The sequence below is a fragment of the Callospermophilus lateralis genome, chromosome 17 (assembly GCF_048772815.1).
Source record: "Callospermophilus lateralis isolate mCalLat2 chromosome 17, mCalLat2.hap1, whole genome shotgun sequence".
In the NCBI taxonomy this organism is placed as follows: Eukaryota; Metazoa; Chordata; class Mammalia; order Rodentia; family Sciuridae; genus Callospermophilus; species Callospermophilus lateralis.
In genome coordinates, this window is record NC_135321.1 from 77,108,312 (window position 1) to 77,133,171 (window position 24,860).

Here is a 24,860-nt window from a genome sequence, read left to right on the forward strand (position 1 = left end):
CTTGCCTAGCAGGTGTGAGGCTCCGGGTTCCGTCCCTAATACCTACCTCCCCCGAGAAAGAAAGAAAATTTCTTTATAGTATGGCAACTGTGCAGAAGAGTAGTGTATTGCATATTTTAAAAAGCCAGAAGGATTTTGGAAGTTATTACCATAAAGAGAAATGATAAATGTTTGAGGAGTTAAATGTTTAACCTGATTTAAACTCTGCCCAACATATATATGTATGAAACATCACATGGTACTCCGTTAATACGTTATGATCATTGTGTGATGTACAAAAGAGTAAAAATAAAATTAAAAAATGAAGTGAGTGGATCACACCAGAGGATTTTCCTGAGTCGGGGGAAGCTCTTGTGACTACAGGGGTAGTCACACACCCTAAGTCAGTACATTAAATTCTGTGCAGTGTGACGACAGGCTGTCTCAATAATTGCTGTTTATCAAAAAAATCTAATGGGCGCACAAGGTATATGTGGTGTCCGATGCCTTGATTTAAAATTACAAGCCAGATATTAGATGCAAGCCTGTGATCTCAGGAGGCTGAGGCAGGAGGCTTGAGAGTTCAAAGCCAGTCTCAGCAATGGTGAGGCATGAAGCAATCCAGTGAGACCTTGTCACTAAATATAAAATAGAGCTGGGGATATTCTCAGTGGTTGAGTGCCCCTGAGTTCAAGCCCTGATACCCCCCCCAAAAACCCTCAATTACATGCAAGTAACTCAACAGCTGTGAAAACTCCCCTCTTTTGTGGGGAAAAACCTGTTTCATTTACTTGAATCATGCAGCTCAGCTCTATAATCGATGGCTCTGGCGTGTTCCCACTAAGCCACGGTTGTTCAATCACGTCTAAAGATGTCGCGCGATGTTACATTGGAGTGAGCAGGTGGAGATGTTCTATTGGTACCCCCAACTCCCCAGGAACAAAGCCTTCCCCGTTCCCACTGCTGTCGCTCTACCATGCTGTCAGAGGCCTGGAGCACATGGTTAATGTTTGGGGACAGTCAAGGCTGGCCAAAGTGGCATGGAGCCTGGTTTTCTGGCTTTGCTTGTGGAAAAGCAGCAGAAGGGCTAATTCCCATTTTTCAACCTCAGGTCTGCACTGAACAGTCAATCCTCCAGGTGAGTCAAGTCAGAAATAGAACCTAGTTCCTCTTTCAGATCAGAGAAAATGAGAAGTCACTGCATTTAACCCCACGTTCCCTTCCCTGTGCATGGCCAAGAGAAGGCCTCTGAGGGGGTGGTTCTGATTCTTAACCCAGTCGGATTTATTTCCTTCCACCCTGATCTTAGGATGAACAAGAAGACACAGAATTTATTTATTTGTGTGTGGGTGAGTCTGTGAACTGTACCGTGCTGGACCAGTAGAGTGAGATGAGGACAAGGTACCCCCAACACAGCTCTGCGACGTCCGAGGAAACTGCAGAAGCGGAGGGCCCTCTGACCTCATCCTGCCCTTCTCCCCTGAAGCAAGTCCTAGAATTCCATGGGCTTCCTCTGAAGCAGATCCAGGATCCTCACTCCAGAGCAGAGGTGCCCCCCCGCCTACCTGGGCAGAAGGCACAGAGAAGAATCTAGCAAACAGGCCTCGCGAAGTCCCCCCGGTCATTACCATTGGGTCAAACCCATCGACCATTCTGACCCAGCAGGACACCCTGCCAACGTCCACTCCATTAATTTCAACATAAAAACACCATCTCTCCCTAATGTTTTGGGCCTTCTTTTCTAAAGGCTTCTGGGTCACATAAAACTCGTACCAAATAAATGGGATGCTTTTCTCTGGCTGATCTGGGTTTTCCTGTAGAGGCCTCAGGCATGAGCCTTGCTCTGGGCGAGGAAGATCTTATTACAACAGGAGGAACCTTAAGGTCAAAATGGTTCCCACGCTGGATGCCCTGGCACGAGGGACGCCCTGGCACGAGGGATCTACTCTAAGAGGAGGAGTTTGTTGTTAAAAAGTGTCTTTAATTCCCCCCAGTGAACTCTCATCCTCACCCAACTGGTGTGCAACCCCTGGGATCCATGAACCTTGCCAGACTGCGAATCAATTTGAATGTATGCTGTGAGGTAGAATGAGGGTGGAACTCGTCGTCTGAGATGCGCTCCTTGTCCCCTGAGTGTAACCTGAGGAGCAAGGACTCTCTGCCTCGGTGGTTCTCAGTGCGAGCCTGCATCCTAGGCCCCTCGTTAGAAATGCACATTTTGGGGCAACCGAGTCCTGCCAGGTCAGCATGGGCACTGAGAAGGCAGTGAGCATTCTGCCAAAAGGTCTGCAGAGCATCAGCTGCAGATTAAGCCTACCCTGAGCATGCCCACAGCTCTGCTTCCCCTCTACCACCAATAGACGGGGAGTAGCTCTATGAAAATGTTAAGGTAAAGGGCCCAGCCTAGGTGGCGTGCAGGCTGCCAGAATCACCTCCAGGTTATCGCCCTGGTTCCATAACCCCTGCCTGACAGGGAGCCCGGGAGCCACTGGCCTGCAGAGATGTCTTCTGGCCCAGCTCACTGCACCCAGCTGCACTACAGATGGAACATGGGGCTGAGAGCCCTGGCTCACCCCCTTCCCCACTGTCCTTCCCATATCCCAGCCCTGTGTGGGGGCCCCAGAAAATGACCGATTCTAGGTCTAAAAATGTCAGGGGCCAGTTCAAAGCCAAAGACCATCTTCATCTTCACATCATCTGCTACTGATTCACACTTGAGCTCTTAACAGAAGCAGCAGTGGGAAAATCAACTTGGATGTAAACTAGAGTTACTGGAGGCTGGGAAGAGGGGTGGGTGAGCACGTGCTGCAGGCATGTGTTCAAATATCACGCTGACCCTCACCAACGTGCACAACGAACACAATTGAAAATTAATTTAAAAAAAATGGAATTGATTTCCATCGGTTCTCTGTTATGACTACACGGGCTTTAGCATGGAGTTGCTGGTCCTAGGTGAACCTCCCAAATCCACAGAAAGGGCCCAGAGCATCACCCCACATCTCCTTCATTCTGCAGGCACCTTACACAGCCCTCTCCTTCCAGCCTGGAAGAGCGCAGCCGAAGGTTCTGTTTCACTTTATTGGATACACCATGGTGTGGGATTTACAGACAGAGCAACGACGAGTGCCGGAGAGAGACAGCGTGCCTGCTGCCCTTTGGGTCTCGGGGTTCTGAAATGAATGGACCTCACTTCCACACGGTACAACAAGCATCCCAAAGTGGATAATGTAAACAGTTAAATTACTAAGTCATTATTCAAGCTCAGAATACTTCCATGAAAACAGCATACAAAAAAAAAAAAAACCATATAAATTACATTTAAGGTCTGTACATGATTCTTAAAAAAAAAAAAATTACAATACTGCATTCTGTACAATATTGCTTCCTTTTGAACATTCTAAACCCAAGAAATATTTTCCCTTGAATTCCAGCAAAGTGGGCAAAATACACATGCAATATAATTAAAACCATTTCACAAAAATACAGGATTGTGTGGGTTTCTATAAAGGCACATTTTGCTTGGATACAGGGCGCTCCCATTTCAGAGGCTCCTTTTTCTTTGGACCCTGGTAGGTGGCAGTGTGCTGTCCTGGTCATCTTTGGCTGGGAAAACATGACTGGCAGGGAGGCAGCAGAGAGAAATGGAGCTCCCTCCGTTCTCAAACCAGCAGGCTGGCTGATGAGAATCTCAGAGCCCGAGGTACCACCCGTTACCCCTTCGCAGACCTCTTCTCCCCGAGTTTCTAGTACTTGATCCATATACCATATGGAGCGAAGATGTTGCCTATGTTTCTGCAGAGAATGCACAGCTCACTGCTGACTGAGCACCAGGATGAATGCAGGCAGACTAGGGCTCACTATGGGTCCTGCTTCTGAAGAGGTCACACTACTGGGGCCCCTGCCCAGCCTAGGCACAGGTGTGGCCTCCAGACAAACAGGAGGACCCAGGGGCAGCTCGGAGTGCAGAGAATGAACAAGACAGGTGCAGATTTTCGGTCACTGAGTCTGCAAACCAGCCCTCCAGTGCTGGGCTCTTGTGATTACTGTGGTTCGTGATCTCTCAAAAGGGGTCGAAGTCCCTGTGGGGTCACAGTGGGGTCTCATCTCCTGGTGCCTGGGCCCGGTGTGCCCCTCAGGCTTCCAGCTGGACTTGTGCTTCGCCCACCTGCAGAGTGTCATTGTCCCCGAGGAGCTCGGTCTCTGGGACACAGCCATCTTCCTCCTCCTCTGCTTCCTGTACAGGGCTCTGAGCCGCATCTTCCGGGATGTTCTGAGCATCCTCGGTGCCCTCCGAGAGCAGAGCTGCCCTGTCTGCCACGGACGTGTTGGAGGGGGCCGTAGTGACGTAGCCTGTGCTGGTGGAGCCGCTGCCACTGTGGTGTGAGCTGGGTTTGGGGACCATCTGCGGGGGCACCTGCTGTGGAGCCATTTGCATAGGGATCTGGACTGGGTAGAAGTTGGGCAGGTATGCCCCATAGGCAGGCACTGGCTGGTAGCCGTTGACAGGGATGTAGAGCTGGGGCGGGGGCACCATGGGTCTGATCTGGCCCTTCATGGGGATGAACTGGGGCTGTGGGAAGGGCTGGGCCTTCTGCTTGGGGCCCATGTAGCGGGCGTTGCTCACGTTGCTCACGGGGCTGGTGCTCAGGGAGCTGGTCTGCGTGGTGTTGCTGGCTCCCGAGGTCTGCGCCGAGCTGTTGTAGTTGGACAGGTTGCCCCAGGCCCGCAGCCGGCTGTGGATGTCCTTGAAGCGCGGCCGCCTGCTGGGGAACTCGCTCCAGCACTCCATCATGAGGGTGTAGACCCAGGCAGGGCAGTCCTCCGGGCAGGGCAGCACCTGGCGGCTGCGGATCATCTCCACCACGTCCTGGTTGGAGTACCCGCAGTAGGGCTGCAGGCCGTAGCTGAAGACCTCCCACAGGACCACGCCGTAGGACCAGATGTCCGAGTCCACGGAGAACTTGCCGTACATGATGGCCTCGGGGGACATCCAACGGATGGGCAGCGGCGAGTTCCCCATCAGCTTGTGGTAATCGGCAGAGTACACCTCGCGGAAGAGGCCCAGGTCGGAGATCTTGACGTTCAGCTTGTCATACACCAGCACGTTGCGGGTGGCCAGGTCCTTGTGGACCACGTGGTGGCTGGACAGATACTCCATCCCTGCTGCGATCTGCGCCACCACGTGCACAAAGTCGGGGGGCTCCAGGGCGGACTTCACGGTGCGGTCGTCATCGGTGCTGCCCACGTCTGAGTGGGGCGAGCGCATGACCAGGAACTCGTGGAGGTCGCCGTGCGAGCAGTAGCTGAAGACCATGCTGAGGGGCTGGTCCTTGGTCACCATGCCCAGCAGGCAGACGATGTTGGGGTGCTGCAGCCGGGCCCGCAGCATGGCCTCGTGTCTGAACTCCTCCCGGAGCGGGCCCTCTGCTTTGTCCTTCAGCGTCTTGATGGCCACCACCTGGGTCTGCTCCCCCTGCGAGGGCCCAAACAGATGGCCTTTGTAGACCTTGCCAAACCGGTCTTCCCCCAGCTCCTCCAGGAACCTCACGGAGGACAAGCCGATCTCCTTGAGTTTGGCCTGTCAAGAAAGAAAAGCCCCCAGTCAGACTTTTCTGCCAATGGCAGAGGAGGAGCAGGGCGACTGGGAGGGGTCAGAAGCAGCCCTCGTGCCGCCCTCATCTTGCGGAAGAGCCCCGGTCCTGACTGTCCTGCACATGGCCACCCACAGTGTGCTCTGACGCAGTCTGAGACCTCCCACGGTCCCAATCAATCTGCACATCAGGTTCCCCTAAAATGTGACCAAGATGCTACTGCAGACCTCCCTCTCACCCCCACGTGTGTGTGCACACATGTGTGTTGGCACGCACTCACACTCAGACACAGGTCCCGCCACCGCGCCTGAGCACCAGCTCTCCCACCGCCACCCTGGACTCGCCCAGTGGGCTGCCTCCACAGCTCCCCTGTGTGTGGCCACACCACAGCAAGATCCTCCTCAGCTCCTGCCCACAGCCAGTCCTCAGCACCTCCCTGGCTGAAGAGACGGATGAGCCGACTCTCCCTGACCACCTCGAAGGGCCCTTCCAAGTCGGGGGGGCAGCGCTCCCCAGAGCTTGAGATGAAAGTAGGCACCCTCCGGAAGGCGGGCGGGCAAGGCTGGCACCTGCTTTCCCACCTGCCGTGTTCCAGAATTCCTACCCGCCTCCCTTTCATTTAAGAACATCCAGAGTGGGACCGTCTCTCAGAGGTGGCTGGTCCCTCCTACTCGCATGAAAAGACTGATGTTCTCGCGTCCCCCAGAAACACATGCAGCAAGACCAAGCTGAATGGAAACTGAGTGGAAAACGGGTCCCAGTCCCTTAAAAATGCCACCGGCAGCCTCACATTGTGGGACTGGTATTTTTTTCCCCTTTTCCTCAGGTCACCCTGTGGACAGAGTTGAGGCACCTGAGCAGCGAGGACTGTTTGCTGGCCACCAGGTGCCCTGCTCTAGTTGTGGGGGAGAAGCTGTGGGCTTCCTAGTGAGTGAATTCCAATATGCCTGCCATTCATTTTTTAAACACACACACACACACACACACACACACACACACTTTAGAGAAAACAAAAGCAAGATAAAATCATGTGCTGTGTATGGAGGAAACGAAGAAACCAGGGTCTCCCAGGTGACCGACCCTGGAGGACACAGCCTCACAAAGCTGCCTTGTTAGAAGACAAAAGCAGAAGACCTGTTTGTGCTGGCTGATGAGTGGCATCTCCACGTCCTGGCTGGGCGAGGCCATCAGCTGCCGGCGCTGAGGGGTGGACGCGGATGCTTTCTGCTTATTGCGGCACATGCAGACCAGGAAGAAGAGGCAGGCGATGACCAAGGGAATCGCGATGCTGGGAACCAAGATGTACAGAATGCCCATCCTGCTGCTGTGTTGGGGACCTGCGAATGAGGAAGAGGCTTCGGTGACTGTTCAGAAAACATCCCCCCTTTCAACTCTACGTTCTCTACCAGCTGCCCAGGCAAAATGTCAGCGCACGTGGACAATCCAATAAATTACACAAAGGAGCAAAACTGTACACCAAACCTTAAAAAAAAAAAATATTGCTCATCCTACTGTGGAAACCACCACAAACCACCCCCCACCAGGGAAACAAACACTCTTCTTTCCTGATGCTCTGGACACCGTGGGAACAGGTGTTGGGCAGTATTACATTTTCCACCAGGTCTCCTCCCCTCCTGATTTTGGTGAGATTTAGGAAACACATCTGATGTCCTTGACCGTGGTGGGTCAAACTCGGCTCAAACTTGGGATCAGAAACGACCTTTTCCTCCTTCAGTATTTTGATTTTTTAAAACATTTTTGTACCATGTTAACATTGCCTTTGAGAATACTACTTAAAATGCATTTAATCTAAAAGAGCAAGGGAATTCCATGAATTTGCCCAATACAATATGCCAAAAGGTAAAGGAATTCTTGAAAAACAGGAGGTACCCACAGTAGGAAGCTTAACTACCTTCTGCTTTTCTTTCCCGGTGAAAAGCAGCGCTTTGTCTCCCCCTACAGGGCAATGGGAAGTGGTAGCAGGGCACACAGGAGCCAGGCTGCAAGACCACTGTCAGCAGGGGAGGGGTCCTGGGGGCTGGGCCAGGCAGAAGGCTGGCTGTCCTGGGGCTGCTGGCCCAACCTCCAGCCCAGCACCTCCTCTGAACCCTCAAAGCTACTGTATTTAAGAGCCTGTGGCCTGACTGAGGAAGGCTGACCCAGTCCCTATACGTGACGAAAGGTGGGCTCTCTGGAGGTCCTTCCCTGTATCCCCAGGGACTCCGTGGTCTTATGTGTACCCCTTGGCTTTGTAAATCGCTACCCCACACTTGAACAGCTCTGTGACCAGGGGCAATGAGCTCCCCATCTGGAAGAAAACAAAAAATTCCTGGTCAATATGATATATAGAAAAATTGATTTGGTCTCAAAATGAGTAGTCTAGTGCTCTCTTAGGAAAAGTCACAATGTCCCAAACCGGGTCTCACCTGTGCCCTCCAAATAAGATAAAAATCAAATAAAGCGAAAGTCAAAACTCCAGATCTTCTGTCCCCACCCAGCAATTCCCCCATCCCCAAAGTGACCAGGAGGCAGATGTTCCAGAAGCCTCGGGGCCCATGGACATTAGATTCCAGTTTGTTTTTCATTATTAGGATGAGGAGTGCAAGCTGTCCCTCATGCCAAAATCAGGAGCGAGAACTCTGTCATTGCAAGTACACGATCATCTGCCTTGTTATGATCTTTTAAAAATTACCAATACAGCACATGCTTATTGGGAAAAAAATGGACTGCAGAAATGTGGGCATTAGAAAGTAAATATTCCTAGTAGCCCTGTTCATGTTGATGCTATTAAAAGCTATCATATTGTTAATAGGTTAACAATCCATTTATTATGTATATTTTAGTTTCAACCACGTGAAACCACTGACATTTAACTATTCTGATATCCAGGGACAGTAGTTTCATATGGTGTTTTACCAGAGACCAGACTTCATTTTAAATTGAATTGTGTCACCTGTATTTTCCTGCTCCTAGTTTTGGAACAGAGTCAAATATTTTGGACAGATCCGTGGGTTCTTTTATAGCTGTATACTACTCCCCAATATGGATACACTTCCACTATCCCATGCAACCTCCTACTGATAAATTAGTCTATTTTGCATTTAGCTCTCGGGAGTGTTTCTGCAAGAAATATCCTTGCATTTCTGCCCTGTAAATGCAGCTACCTCTGCAACATAAGATTCCAGTAATTGCCAGATCAAACAATGCGCCTATTTTTCTTAGTGGGCACTAATAATGTCCTTAAAGGACTGTATCAGGGTTGAGCTCCTGGTATTTTCATTCTAACAGTTTATTCCTACTATGAACACACATTCCTGAAGAGGTGTCTGAGCTGCTCAGCAAAAGCAATGATAAATCTGGAGCCACTGAATCACAGCTTCAAAACCGTGATAGATAAATACTCACAGGTACTCACTCCTCAGTAGGGTGGGAGTACCTGGGCTTCACAGGAGGGGGTGTCCAGGCACAGGGGAGCCTTAGCTGCTCCACAGATTGACCTGTCCTTCTGCATGATCCCACAGTCTCCCACCAACCCACCACCTCCGGTTCCCCGCTGAGTTCAGTTACTCAACTACCAAAACGTACACAATTGAAACTCAGAGACAATAACCGCTGAAGTTCAATCATGGACTACACAACCTTTTCCTATTTTTTATGTAGCAGAGATGCTCAGAGGGAATGTTAAGAGACCATGGATTCTATTTTCTCCTTATTTACCAGTTCTGTGTGTGAAAGCTCAGAAGCAGGGAAAAAGCCCAAAAGATGGGAGTGGGGGACCGGGGGTGGGGGAGCATCTTTCTTTATATTGTGTGATAATGTCCACGGAGGGACAAAGATGCCAGCTGAATTCCAGGACCGGACCCAGGTAAAGGGATGGAGGAAAGGTCCCGAATGCAAACAGTAGCCGCCATTGTGGGCTGAACTTAGGGGCTTCTTGCACGACATTCTCCAGACTTCTCCCATTTTAAGACACCCATCAGGATCTGATTTTATGTCACAACCAGCAACAGTTCTGTTTAAAAACAGTCACAATGGCTAAGATGGGGCTCTGTGGTCCCCTCTGTCCCGAGGCAAGACAGAACATTCTCATCCCAGGTGAACTCAACAGTCAACATTTTAAAAAAAAGAGAGAGAGAGAATACATACTACACGAGGGTACGTCACACAGTTCCATGCGTACGTTTTTATTCTGCGTGAAGCACCAGGGGCCTTCCATCTGGCCTCCAGGGTTCCGGCAGTAGGCATGCCCCCCTCCGAGCTCGGGGAAGTCTGTGCTGGTCAGGTAGTGGCTGTGGGGGTGCTGCAGGGCCCATGGCTGGCACTGGTGCCCCGACTTGGTGGTGCTGGCAGTCCCTCTATAGTCTGAGCCCGAGCCGTTGTAGCACTGATGATCTGAGAGAGGCAGACACATTAGGAGGCGCGGACACCCGGGGACCTGGCCCACCCTGGGGGTAGAGTTCACCCTCCTTCAACTATTTATTTCAGGAAGGAACAAACCCACTTGGCTGGCATGAACCCAAATGGGAATTTCCAAAAGACCAAAGGATTTTACATATCGTCCAAGAAAAGCAGCATTAAAAATAAGGACTCAATAAAGTCTTAAGCCCATAAATAAAATTGAGGGCACCTTAGGGACATATGTGAAGGAAAGCTGTCAGAAGTTATTCCATGGCCCTGAAACCACCTTTGGAAATGTCAATACCAACCTCATTCTCACTCATACTAAAAGCAGAATTGAACTGTACAAATCCCAGCGGCTCAGGAGGCTGAGGCAGGAGGATCGCAAGTTCAAAGCCAGCCTCAGCAACGGTGAGGTACTAAGCAACTTAATGAGACCCTATCTCTAAATAAAATACAAAATAGTGCTTGAGTGCTCCCAGGTTCAATCCCTGGTATAAAGAAAAAAACAAAACAAACAAAAAAAAAGACCTATACCAGCAGCGAGGACAAATCCTAGGCCTGGCCCTGCAACCTGGAGACCACCTCCACCACCCAGGGAGAGGCCAGGCTCGGCCACTGTGAGAACAGTGTCTATGGAGGAGCCAGAGCTAAGGATGTGCATTTGTTGAACATTTACCCAGTGTTTATCTCATGCCTTCTTCTAGGATTTAATCATTAACTCACCTAATCTTCATTCCAGCTCCACAAGGTCAGTGCTGTTGCCCTCATGGAATATGAGGGAACAGGAGTTTAAGCAACTCCCTCAGGTCACACTGGAAGCCCGTGGCCAGGAGTTATGAGGGACATGCTGGACCCTGAGGCCGGGCCCCACCTGCCTTGGCAAGGCACCCTGTGCACTTCTGGAGGGGTCTCACCTCTCTTGGGGACAGCAACCCTGACATTCTCAGAGATGTCGGCAGAACGCCTGTCCCATGCCTTCTTCCCTGCCACCCTGCCACCCTGCCAGGGCCTACTAAATACCCAGGGAACACAGGCCGCTCTGCTGCCAGGAAGGGGAGGTGGGCAGCATGGCTTTGTCCTCTACAGACTCCCAGGGGCCACACACCTCCCTGGCCTCAGGTTGGGAAGAACTGAGCGCCCCTCTCCGCAGGTGAGGCCCTGCATTGCAGGGAAGGTGCCTGGGAAGGTGGGGAGACCCTTCATATCCCCTTCTGTAGTGACATAGGACTTCTGGTTCCTTCTGAGCTCCCGCCATGCAGCATCTGCACGTCTCCAACTTGGGTAAGGCTAAGAAACCTTCAGGTTTCCGGGGACTGTGCTTCAGAGGTCTGGAGAGAGGGCTGGGAGTCCACTCCTCCCCAAGGCCCGAGATGCTGTGGACCACCAGAGAAGCTGGGAGGCTGGCCCCCTCTCAACCTCCCTGCAGGTTCTACGGCAGGAACCTGGATCGCTGCCCATCGGGAGGCAGGGAACCCCAAACTCCAGGGAGTAGAGGGACCTGGCTCCAGTCCCCAAGATGGACAGCACTGGAGCAGGTGCGAGTCTGGGTCGAATGACTTCAGACCCCTGGCTCTTCACCACCAGGCGGCTGCCCTGTGGGACGGGGACTGGGCGGTGAGGCTCTGCCAGGCGCATGGGGTCCCTGGGCAGCAGGCCAACGCAGAGCCCGCGGTCAGGCGACACTCGGGTCGGGGGCACTCACAGCGGCCCAGGCGCTCCGCGGGGATGCCGATGCGCATGCAGTTGGCCGCGTCCGGGCTCTCGGGCATGGGCAGCGCCTCGCACTTGGGCAGCTGCAGGCGCATGAGGATGAGCGGGTTGGAGCGCGCGATCGTGTACTCCTGGCGGCACAGGTCGCTCTCCAGGACCTCGCACTCGTCGCGGCACAGCTCCCGCGGCTTGGGAGCCCTGGAGCGCGCGTCGCACAGCGGGAACACGAAGTGGCAGAAGGACGGAATGGCGAACTGCGAGCACTGGTCCGACAGGTGCGTGGAGGTCCCGATCATGGTGAAGGCTGCTGCGGAGACCCGAGACCCGCGCCCGGACCGTTAGGGCTGCGTCCCCAACCCCTCTGCGCCCGTGTTGGCACCTTGACACCTGTGTGCCTGCACTCCCTGACCTTGGTCCCATGTGGCCCCTGCCCTCTGTACCTCGTCCCCTGGCACCAGTCCCCCCCACCCCAGGTGAGAGAAGGGGGGACAAAGGGGGCATGGCTGGGCTTGTGCTCACCACCCGCTTTCACTATGAAAGACTGGTTTCTGCAGATGACCTCGACAGCGGCAGACGGCGCCCTTGGCCTGAGCACCTGTGGAGACTGCCCTCCAACCCGGAGAAAACTGAGATGGAGTTTAGTCTCTGGCCCAGCTCCACTGACTTTTACCTGGAGTGCCATCTGTAGCCAGCAGGTGGCCTTGCTGCCACCCACTTAATCTTGGAAGACCCCCTGGGCACCAGCAGGTTGTGCGGGAGCCTGTTCAGGACCTTTGTCAACCTGTGATTGAGCCTCTCAGTCCTTTCTGAGCCCGTCAGTAAAGTGACTCGCTGAGACCCCTCTTGGTGGAGTGAAAACGCTCACAGAGCCTATGAAATGGGCCTGGAAGAGATGGGTCCAGGAGCAGGCTGGCAGAGAACTGATTCCCTATAACCCATTTCAGTCCTGTGACACAACTCAGTGTCCACAGGTCTAGGGCCCCTTATCTGCACAGCTTGGGGACCAGAAGTATTTTGGTTTGGGGATGTTTTCAGACTCTGGAGTATTTGCATACACACAAAGAGACATCCAGAGGAAACCCGATTTTAAACATAAAATTCATCTACATACACATAGCCTGAAAGGCAATTCCGCAAAATATTTTTAATGGTTTCGTGCACAAAACAGTTTGTGTGCCCTGAATCATCAGAAGTTAGGTTTGGAATTTTCCAATTGTGTCATGTTGATGCTCAAAAAGTTTCAGGTGTTGGAGGATTTGGGATTTTGGATTTTTGGATTAGGGATGCTCAGGCTGACAGATAAGAGGAGGTAGGGCTTAGTGGGAGATCACTAGGTTTGCTGGCAACACGGGCCCTCAGAAGGGTCCATGGTAATTCTCTTGGGATCCTGCTTAGTTCTCTCTTGTCATAAAAGAACAAGCCTGGGCCCTCCCGGGGGCGGTGCTCTGGCTTCCTGTGATACATGTTATTGGTCCTCCCTGCATGTGCTCCCATCATGGCGCCTGCTATTCATCATGTGATGAAGCCAAGGCGACACTCATCAGAGCTGGTGTCATGCAGTTTAGACTTTCAGCCTCTGAATCTGTGAGCTACACAGACCTCTCTTCTTTATAGTACCCAGCAACCGAGAGAAAAGAGATTCACTCTCTGAGCCATGAACAATAAAACGTACAAGTGGCAGCTGCCTGCAGAAAGAGGTGCCTTCAAGTGTGCTTGATGTCTCGTGAGAAACGTCTGTGGCTCCTACCTGTGATTCGGTTTTCAATCTCCCCCTGCATCTGGAGGGAGTCCACATAAATGGTCCGGTTCCCAATAAAGCGTGCACAGGCGATTCCCCGGTAAGGCTGGCAGAATCCGTCCTCCTGGTAGTCATCCCTGGTGGAAGCGCAGCAGGAGATGTCAGACATTCCCAATGATTTGATTTTTAAATCCAGCATCTTACAATCCAAGAATTTTGCCCTTTAGTATTTACCCAGAGCTGAAAACTTAGAAGTCCACACAAAAACTCGCATGAGTATTTACAGCAGCTTTGTTCAAAATTGCTAAAACTTTGCTAAAACTTGGAGAAAACTAAGATGCACTCTAGGAGGTAACTGGACAAACAGAAATGGATGCACCCAGACAGTGGAATAGTATTCAATGCTAACATGAAGTGAGCTATTGAGCCACGCGAAGGGAGGAAATTGAAATGCACTTTACTGGTGAAAGGAACCAATCTGAAAAGGCTACATACTGTGTGATCCCAACTATATGACACCCTGGAAATGCAGAAGTCTGAAGTCAGTAAAAAGACCTGTGGTTGCCAGAGGTAAAGTTGGGCGGGGGGATGGGCAAAGGCATGCAGAAGACTTTTAGGGCAGAGAAACTATTGCTAATGATACTATTGTGGTCATCGCATGGGTCATTACACATTGGTCAAAATCCATAGAAAGTAAAACACAAAGAGTGGCCCTGAATGTAGACCACAGGGTCCAGTTCACAATGATGTACCAACGTGGGCTCATTAGCTGTAATTAATACGGGAGGCTGTGAGGAGGGTGAGGGGAGAGGACAGGAAACTCTCTGACTTTCTGTTCAGCATTTCTGTCAACCTGATCAGTCCCCAGTTGGCTAGAAAACAAGCTGCTGAGTTAAGTAGCATGTTTTCTATCAAATTAAGAACAAAACCCAAATACCCTGGCATCGTTAAAGAAGTGTGGGACTCAGGAGGGCTCCTTAAGGGTGACACGTGGCTGGGCAGGTGGTTCTGTATAAACACACAAATGCACCCATGTCAGACATGAAGTGTGCTGCTTCCCTTGGTGCACACCAGAGCTTTCCAGTACCCCCTGCACACACACTTCCCTTGTTTGCAAACAAGGATTTTATGACAACAATGGTAATGCAAAAGCTGCATTCTATCATTAAATCATAGGAGAGAAATCTTTGAGGAGGAGGAAAGCTGCACAGAGGCATCTTCTAGTATTTTCAAAGGCAACAGACGCAGAGAAAAGGAAGTCTGTCCCTCAAAGAATTTGCAAGGGGAGATGCACGCTGGGACACCCCAAGATCTGTGGGCAGCAGACTGCTCTCCTTCCATCCTGCAGCACCCTTCCCAGCCCCGAAGTGAAAGGCACACAGTCCTCCCTCGAGGTCCCCGTGGGAGGTGTGCTAAATCATTTTCTGCAGAACCAATCAGTCCAGCTTTAGGCACTGAAACCCATCATTGTAAATACCAGGTGCACCACACAGAGGGCCTGGGCTTCCAGAGCATGTCTCTGCTGATCCCCTCAAACCTGTAACTCAGTAGCTTGTTTTCTAGCAAATTGGGGACTGATCCCATGAGTGAGCACACTGATCTCTCCACCCTGCATGGGGCAGACCGTCCCCAAATGAAACCTGAGCTGTGTTCAGTTCAACCCAATGGACTCAACAACTCCCCGTGTGAGCCGTCACAGAGGCTGAGGCGCAGTGCTTGCAACAGACGAGGGGCCCCAGCGCGACATCTCTCTTCTGGGTTCTCCCCCACTGCAGTGCCTTCTCAAGCCCTAAGGGAAAGTTCTTTTTCAAAGAAAAGAACCTGAAGCCATGAATAATCCAAATGAGGAGATCTGGGTTTCAGCAAGAGTAGCATGCCCTTCTCTTGGGCTTGCTATGTTATATCTTTGGGTTCCTTCTTGGGAGTTTAAATAGACAAGCACATTGACTGTGTGAGCCCAGCCCATGCCCCTTCACCCTCCCTGAGCTGAAGTTCATTGCTGCTTAAAAACACCACATAATGAGAGTCGCCTCTGCCCTGGTGCTGTGGTCGGGCCGAGGGTACTTGCATTAACATCAGCTAAGCCTGAGAGAGAGATGCCACCCAGCCCTGCGACAATCCTGCATGAGTGGGCACTTTCTTTTCTTCCCTGTCAGATTTAAGGGAGAGAACACTGGGCACTTGCTGCAGGCTTCTCCCTGGCCACAGGCCCGGTGCTGACAGGGTGGAGTGAGAAACTGAGGTACAGGGTGGACAGTAAGGGGCTCACGCTCCCCTCCTCAGCACTCTGAATAAAACATCCCAAAAGCCAAACAGAAGGGGTTGGAAAATGACATCCTTGAATTTTGAAGAATACAAGTGGGAGTTACTTTCTACTTTCAAACAAAATCATGTTTCGTGTTTACCTGGCCTGGCTCAGGAGCGCTGCAGGGGACCCGAGCTGGAGAAAATCTGAGACAGAATGTGGTATCCATGAAATTCCTAGACAATGCAAGTGAAAGGGACATGCTCACCCCATGGTGGAACACCTGTGCTAGGGACATCCAGCCTGAAACCCTTCTGCCTTCCTAATGTGGCACTGACCCAAGACCTGATGACCCAGGGAGGCAGAAGAGACTTGTACACCAAGAAGTCACTGTCTAGGAGGGGAGGGGGGCCACCAAACAGTGGGGGAGAAGATGCACCCGAGAGGGAGGAGCAGGTGGAGGGGACGCAGAGGAAGGAACAAGCTGGGATGAAAAGTGCTCTTCCACAGGGGCTGAGAGGAGGTGGGCAGACCCACACCTTCCCTGGATGACACATGCTGAAAATTAAAAAAAATATGTGAAGAAGGTCAATACAGGGGCCTGGCGGGGTGGTGCGAGCCTGTAATCCCAGTGGCTCAGTAGGCAGAGGCAGGAGAATTGCAAGTTCAAATCCAACCTCAGCAACAGCAAGGTGCTAAGCAGCTCAGTGAGATCCTGTCTCTAAATAAAATACAAAATAGGGCTGGAGATGTGGCTCAGTGTTTGAGTGCCCCTGAGTTCAACCCCTGGCACCCACCCACCCCCTCCCACAAAAAAAGATCAATTCAGGGACAGAAATAATGAATGAGATTTAAGGGAAACATAGGATCTTTTAAGATAAAAAAAAAAAAAAAAAACATCAAAATTCAAATGTAGTCAATATTTTATAGGAAGTGAAACATTTTTCCCATAAAAGTTTTTTGTTGCTGTTGTTAAAAAGTAGCGAAACCACTTTCATAATTGTTCCTATGATGAGGGGGTCCATAATAAATGGGCTGCCGCCGGAGTGAAGCTGAGGGTGCTAAAGCTGAATCTCCAGTTTAGTGGGAGGCACAGGCAAGAGGACAGAGAGCAAACCAGCCACGTTAACAAAGAGAGCAAAAGCTCTGTAAGCAATTACAAAACTCAGAACTCTTCCCAGAAAGTTAACAAAATCCAGAGCGCAGGCCACAGTGAAATAGAGAAAGTCACAATGATGGCTGGAGATTTAACTCCATTGAATGCAATCAGTGGGATTCATGGAAGCAATCCACGGAACTAGTCAAATATTAGTGCACAAACTCTAAGCACCATCCTGACCTGATGAACATCGATAGAACAACATGCTCAACCAGAGCAGTCCCACATCCGTTCAGTCACAAGGAATGAGCACCCAACAGATCACATGTGCAGCCATAAAACAACCCTCAGTACATTTAAAAGGAGCAAAACCACAATTCTCTAACCAATTAGATAGTTTATACCCTAAGAATTTTTTTTAGAGAGAGAGAGATGAGACAGAGAGAGAGAGAGAGAGAGAGAGAGAGAGAATTTTTTAAATATTTATTTAGTTTTTTTTGGTTCTTGGCGGACACAACATCTTTGTTTGTATGTGGTGCTGAGGATTGAACCCTGGCCGCACGCATGCCAGGCGAGTGCGCCACTGCTTGAGCCACATTCCCAGCCCCACCCTAAGAATTTTTAAGAATGAGGGCAAGTTAAATCTGAAATGATTAAACCACTACAGTCAAAAGCAGAAATTTATAAACCAGAAAACAAACAATATAAAAATCAGTAAAGCCTAACTTTAGTTAGTGTTTCAAAAAATTAATGTAGCTGCATGTGGTGGTGCACACTTGTAATCCCGGTGACTGTGGAGGCCAAGGCAGGAGGATCACAAGTTTGAGCCTCAGCAATTTAGTGAATTCTTATCTCAAAATAAAAAAATAAAAAGGATGGGGGATGTAGCTCAGTTGTAAAGGACTCTTGTATTCAGTACCCAAAACAACAACAACAACAATAAAAATTATCAAGTAATGTAGTTGCCATAGTTGCTAACATCTAGAAAAACTAAGAAAGAAAGACTCACATCACCAATTTCAGGAATGCATAGGGGAACATCACCAAAGACTCTATAGATGTTTAACAGTAAGAAACATTAAGAACAAATAATTAAACAGGTTGAGTTAGAAAAGACAAATTCCTTGAGGAACAAAAAACACCAAAAATTAGTACAAACAAAAAGAAAAACTCAGAATAACCCTCAATCTCTTTGGAATTTGAAGTTGTAATTAATTCCTTGAAGTTGTTAAAAAAAAAACACAAAAACCCTTCCCACAATTAAAACAGAGAAACTAGTAAATGTTGCCAAACATTTAAAGAAGAAATGTCAGCAGTGTACACAAACTCTTAAGAGAAAATACTGGAATAAATGACACTTTCTAATTCATTTTATGAGACTAGCACAACTGTGCTTCCAACACCTAACAGGGACATCAAAAGAACATGCAGATCAATACACTCATGATCAGAAGGACCATACCCTCCTCCTCATGTTGACCATGATGCTGACTAAATCTTGCAAAATAAACATGGACAATATTTTTAAAAATGCATAATGGACAAGTGGGATTAACTCCAGGAATATAGTTAATTCAACACTGAAAAGTCAGTCAACGAGGGAGAGAGGCCCGCCCCAGTGCCGCGCCACAAGGCACCCGGCACCGTGCAGGGGTTCCTTATTCACCAAAGCCTGGCTCCACAGCCCAACATCAGCGTACACCTAGGCTTGAGGCTGCCACCACCACGAAACTGGGATATCGCCGTGTCTATCAATAAGGACCTGGTAAGACGTCACCAAGGTCCCTGTGGGCCTGGCTGCACCAGAGGTATCTCTACTAGGATGCTACCAGTTATCCTGTTGCTGAGGTAACAGAAAGTCTTCTTTCTCCTACTAACAGCCAACTTCTTATGATTACCTTCTCACTAGTCATATGATCTAATACCTCTATACTCTCAAAAATCAGACAACCCCCCAAGCCCCCTTCTACCATTAGAAACTGTAAACCATTACAAAACTATGGTCTGTATGGTAGAAGATAACCGAACTCATCATTTCTGATTTTAGCAACAAAACTGTAAACGTAAAAATAACAGCTAACTGATCTATGGCTGCACACTGGACACATTGAGTGCTGAAACATTGATCTCCCCCTTAAAGGCGAGGTATTGGTAACCTGCAGGGACACCATAAGACAACAGGGCAGAAACTGTAATAAGAGAGGAAGACACACAGACATCATGAAAAAACAAGGGAGGAAAGTGCCTCATACAAACCAAGACACTAGGACAACAGAACCCATAGACAGTTGCAGTGGGTGAAATGTCAGAGAAGGAGTTCAGAACATCCATAGCTAAAATGATCTGGGAATTAAAGAATGATCTAAGTGAGCACATAGAGGCAAAAACTGATCATATCAACAAAGAGATAAGACAGCAAATACATGTAGCAAGAGATTACTTCAAAAAAGAGATAGAGATTCTGAAAAAAAAACCAAACAGAAATCCTTGAGGTGAAAGAAATAATAAGTCAAATAAAAAACTCAATAGAAAGCATCGCCAACAGACTAGCTCACTTGGAAGACAGGACCTCAGACAATGAAGACAAAATATACAATCTTGAAAATAAAGTTGACCTCCCAGTGAAGATGGTGAGAAACCATGAATAGAATATCCAAGAACTATGGGATACCATCAAAAGACCAAATTTAAGATTTATTGGGATAGAGGAATGGATGCCAACCAAGAATCTTACATGCAGCAAATTTAAGCTTCAGATTTGATGATAAAATAAAAACCTAAACTAAAAACTAAAAGAATAAACAGCAAGAAAGCCTGCACTACAGAACATTCTTGGTGAAATATTCCACAAGGAGGAAATGAAAAACAACAATGAAAATCTGCAAAGGGAAGAATTACAATAAAGGAAAAGCCAACCAAAGGAGAAACCAAGTCAAGTTAAATGCCAAAAATAAACAAAAGTGACCGACCAGAAGTATAAATCATGTTTCAATAATAATACTGACTGGTAATGGCCTAAACTCACCAATCAAAAGACATAGACTTGCAGATTGGATTTAAAAAAAAAAAAGACCCAACAATATGCTGCCTCCAAGAGACTCATCTCATAGGAAAAGACACCCACAAACTGAAAGTGTAAGGTTGGAATAAAATATCCCATTCACATATTCTGCATAAACAAGCACGGGTTTCCATCCTCATATCAAATAAAGTAGACTTCAAGCCAAAGTTAATCAAAAGGGATAAAGATGGACATTTCATACTGCTTAAGGGAACCATACACCAACAAGACATAACAGTTATAAATATATATGCCCCAAACAATGGAGCATCTACATTCATCAATCAAACTCTTCTCAAGTTCAAGAGTCAAATAGACCACAACATAATAATTCTGGGTGACTTTAACACATCTCTTTCACCACTGGATAGATCTTCCAAACAAAAGTGAAACAAAAAACCTATAGAACCCAATAATACAACCAATAACTTAGACTTAACTGACATATATAGAATATTTTATCCTTCAACGAGTGAATAAACTTTCTTCTCAGCAGCACATGGATCCTTTTCTAAAATAGACCATATACTATGCCACAGAGCAACTCTTAGTGAATATAAAAAAGTAGAGATACTACCCTGTGTTTTATCAGACCACAATGGAATGAAACTAGAAATCAATGATAAAATAAAAAATAAAAGCCACTCTAACACCTAGAGACTAAATAATATGCTATTAAATAAACAATAAGTTGCAAAGAGATTAAAATATTCTTAGAGGTAAATGAGAACACTGATACAGCATATTGAAATCTCGAGAATGTGAAACATTCTGGCTCCCCACACTCTAGGATACTGTGAAGGCAGTTCAAAGGGAAAGTTCATTGCATGGAGTTCATTCTTTCAAAGAAGAAAAAGTCAATAAATAAATGATTTAACATTACCTCTCAAACCCTAGAAAAAGAAGAACAAATCAACCCCCAAACAGTAGAAGACAGGAAACAATTAAAATCAGAGCTGAAATCGATGAAATTGAAACAAAGAAAAATTGAAAAAACTGACAAAACAAAAAGTTGGTTCTTTGAAAAAATAAATTAAATTGATAGACCATTAGCCATGCTAACAGAGAGAAGGAAAGGGAAAACTCAAATTACTAATATCCATGATGAAAAAGGAAATATCATGATGGACACTACAGAAATACATAAGATAATTAGAAATTATTTTAAAAATTTGTACTCCAGTAAAATAGAAAATACAAAAGGCATCAACAAATTTCTAGAGGCATATGATATGCCCAAACTAAATCAGAATGACATACACAATTTAAACAGATCAATTTTAAGCAAAGAAATAGAGGACACCATCGGAAGCCTACCGACCAAGAAAAGCCCAGGACCAGATGGACACACAGCTGAGTTCTACAAAACCTTTAAAGAAAGACTATACTCCTCAAGCTATCTCATGAAACAGAAAAAGAGGGAGCACTTCCAAACACACTTTATGAGGCCAATATCACCCTGATTCCAAAACCAAAGACACAGCAGAAAAAAGAAAACTTCAGACCAATATCTATAATGAATGTAGATGCAAAATTTTTCAAAATTCTGGTAAATCAAATACCAAAACATGTCTAAAAGATAGTCACCATCCCAGAAATGCGAGGTAGGTTCAATATACAGAAATCAATAGATGTAATTCATCACGTCAATAGACTCAAAGATAAAAATCCTATGTTCTCTTGATAGATGCAGAGAAAGCATTTTACAAAATACAGCACCCCTTAATGTTGAAAATACTAGAAAAACTAGGGATATCAGGAACATATCTCAACATTGTAAAAGCCATCTATGTTAAGCCCAGGCCAACATCATTCTAAATGGAGAAAAATTGAAAGCATTCCCTCTAAAAACTGGAACAAGACAGGAATGCCCCCTTTCACCACTTCTATTTAACATAGTTCTTGAAACTCTAGCCAGAACAATTAGACAAACAAAAGAAATTAAAGGGATACAGATAGGGAAAGAAGAACTCAAATCATCACTATTTGCTGACAATATGATTCTATACCTAGAAGACCTAAAACATTCCACCATAAATCTTCTAGAACTAATAAATGAATTCAGCAAAATAGCAGGATATAAAAATCAACACCCATAAATCAAAGGCATTTCTGTACATCAGTGACAAATCCTCAGAAAAAAAGAAACTAGGAAAACCACCTCATTTACAATAGCCTCAAAAAATTAAATAAATAAAATACTTGGGAATCAACAAAAGAGGTGAAAGACCGCTACAATGAAAACTATAGAATACTAAAGAAAGAAATTAAAGAAGACCTTAGGAGATGGAAAGATCTACCTTGTTCTTGGAAAGGCAGAATTAATATTATCAAAATGACCCTGTTACAAAAAGCACTATACATCGATCCAATGCAATCACAATCAAACTCCCAATAACATTCCTCTAGAAATAGAAAAAGTAATCATGAAATTCATCTAGAAAAATAAGAAGAGCCAAAGCAATCCTTAGCAAGAAGAGTGAAGTGGATGGCATTACTTTTCCAGACCTTAAACTATACTACAGAGCAACAGTAACAAAAACACCATGGTATTGGCACCCAAATAGATCTATAGACCAATGGTACAGAATAAAGGACACAGAGACAAACACACATTATTATAGTTATATTAGACAAAGGCGCCAAAAATATATATTGGAGAAAAGATAGCTTCTTCAACAAATGGTATTGGGAAAACTGGAAATCCACATTTAACAAAATGAAATTAAACCTCTATCTCGCACCATGCATAAAACTCAAGTCAAAGTGGATCAAGGACCTAGGAATGAAACCAGAGACCTTGTGCCTAATGGAAGAAAAGGTAGGCCCAAATCTCCATCATGTTGGATGAGACCCCAACTTCCTTAATAAGACTCCTATAGTGCAAGAATTAAAACCAAGAATCAATAAATGGGACGGATTCAAACTAAAAAGCTTCTTTTCAGCAAAAGAAACAATCTGTGAGGTGAATAGAGAGCCTACATCTTGGGAGCAAATCTTTACTCCTCACACATCAGATAGAGCACTATCTCTAGGGTATATAAAAGCACTCAAAAAGCTAAACACCAAAAAAACAAATAACCCAATCAATAAATGGGCCAAGGAACAGAACAGACATTTCTCAGAATGGGATATACAATCAATCAACAAATATATGAAAAAATGTTCAACATCTCTAGCAATAAGAGAAATGCAAATCAAAACTACTCTAAGATTTCATCTCACTTCAGTCAGAATGGCAGCTCTCAAGAATACAAACAACAACAAGTGTTGGCGAGGATGTGGGGGAAAAGGCACACTCATACACTGCTGGTGGGACTGTAAATTGGTGCAGCCAATATGGAAAGCAGTGTGGAGATTCCTTGGAAAACTTGGAATGGAACCACCATTTCACTTAGCTGTCCCCCTTCTCAGTTTATACTCAAAGAACTAAAAAACAGCATACTGCAGGGACACAGCCACATCCATGTTTATAGCAGCACAATTCACAATAGCTAAACTGTGGAGCCAACCCAGATGCCCTTCAGTAGATGAATGGATAGGGAAACTGTGGCATATATACACAATGGAATATTACTCAGCATCAAAAGAGAATAAAATCATGGCATTTGCAGGTAAATAGATGAAGCTGGAGAATATAATGCTAAGTGCAGTAAGCCAATGCCAAAACACCAAAGGCTGGATGTTTTCTTTGATATGAGGATGTTGACTCATAATAGTGAAGGTGGGGAGCATGGGAGGAATGGAGGAACTTTAGATAGGGCAAAGGGGAGGAAGGAGAATGGAGGGGGTATGGGGTAGGAAAGATGGTGAATGTATAAATAGTGTGAAAATGTATAAATGGTGTGAAAATACTTTATGTACAACCAGTGACTTGAAAAATTGTGCTCTATATGTGTAATATGAAATAAATTGCATTCTGCCATCATGTATAACAAACTAGAATAAATAAATAATTTAATAAAAAGTCAATCAATGAGCTGGGCATGATGGCTCACACCTATAATCCCAGAGGCTCAGAAGACTCAGGCAGGAGGATGGCAAGTTCAAAGCCAGCCTCAGCAACTTAGCAAGACCCTGTCTCGAAATTTAAAAAAGTAAAATAAAATTTAAAAAGGGATGTGTTTCCATGGCTAAGTGCCCCAGGTTCTATCCCCTATACTGAAAAGAAAACAAAAAACAACAACAAAAAAAAAAAAAACTCAATGAAAACAGACATAGAGAAACCACAGAATTAATAAAAAGATCAGTTCAACATCAATTCATTGTGAAAGCTCTGAAGAAATGAATTAAAGAACTTTCTCTAATATAATCTAATATAAAGTGAATCTATAAGAAACATGCAATGGATATACTACTTAAGGTGAAATAAGAAATATTTTCCCCTTAAAAAAGGAAACAAGACAAAGATGCCTGCTCTTACTATTTCTATCCAACATTTCTTTTTTAAAGAAATAGTTTTTAGTTGTCAATGGACCTTCATTTTATTTATTTATATGCAGTGCTGAAAATCAAACCCAGTGCCTCACACATGCTAGGCAAGCACTCTACCACTGAGCCCCAGCCCCAGCCCCATCTGCCCAACATTTCTATGTTGGTACTGAGCACCACAATAGGAAAAATCTGACAGGTCGGTTAGTAGGTAGGTTGATGGTAGGTATTTAGATAGACTTAGGTGATAGATAAATAGCATATAGTTTATAAAGGAAGATATAAATCTGTCTTTAGTCATAGACAATACCATAATTTACTCAGACTTTTACAAAGAATATATTTAAAAATGAGTACACCTAATATGGATTTTGCAAGGCCACAGGATAAGTTCAATCTACAAGAATCAATAACATATTTATGAGAGCAAGAATTTGCAAATAAAATTTATATACCTTTGTACCTATATATTTATATATATAAATTTCATTTGCAAACTGATATTTTAATGGTACTGCAAGTCATGTGTGTACACACACACACGCATTATATATATAATATACACAAAGAACTTGTGATAACATTAAAAGGTACCTGAAATAGTG

General features: G+C 46.4%; 1 protein-coding gene across 1 annotated transcript in view; it reads right to left on the minus strand.

The window, feature by feature from the left end:
* Positions 1–3,476: 3,476 nt before the first annotated feature.
* Positions 3,477–24,860, minus strand: part of Ror2 (receptor tyrosine kinase like orphan receptor 2) — a 51,048-nt gene continuing 29,664 nt past the window's right edge. Inside the window, exons 5-9 of the mRNA XM_076836929.2 lie at positions 13,429–13,556; positions 11,674–11,988; positions 9,717–9,962; positions 6,705–6,907; positions 3,477–5,557 (exon numbers count right to left, since the gene is read on the minus strand). Of these exons, the coding sequence (XP_076693044.2) occupies positions 4,112–5,557; positions 6,705–6,907; positions 9,717–9,962; positions 11,674–11,988; positions 13,429–13,556 (2,338 nt within the window). The 3' untranslated portion in view covers positions 3,477–4,111. The remainder of the gene's footprint in view (positions 5,558–6,704; positions 6,908–9,716; positions 9,963–11,673; positions 11,989–13,428; positions 13,557–24,860) is intronic.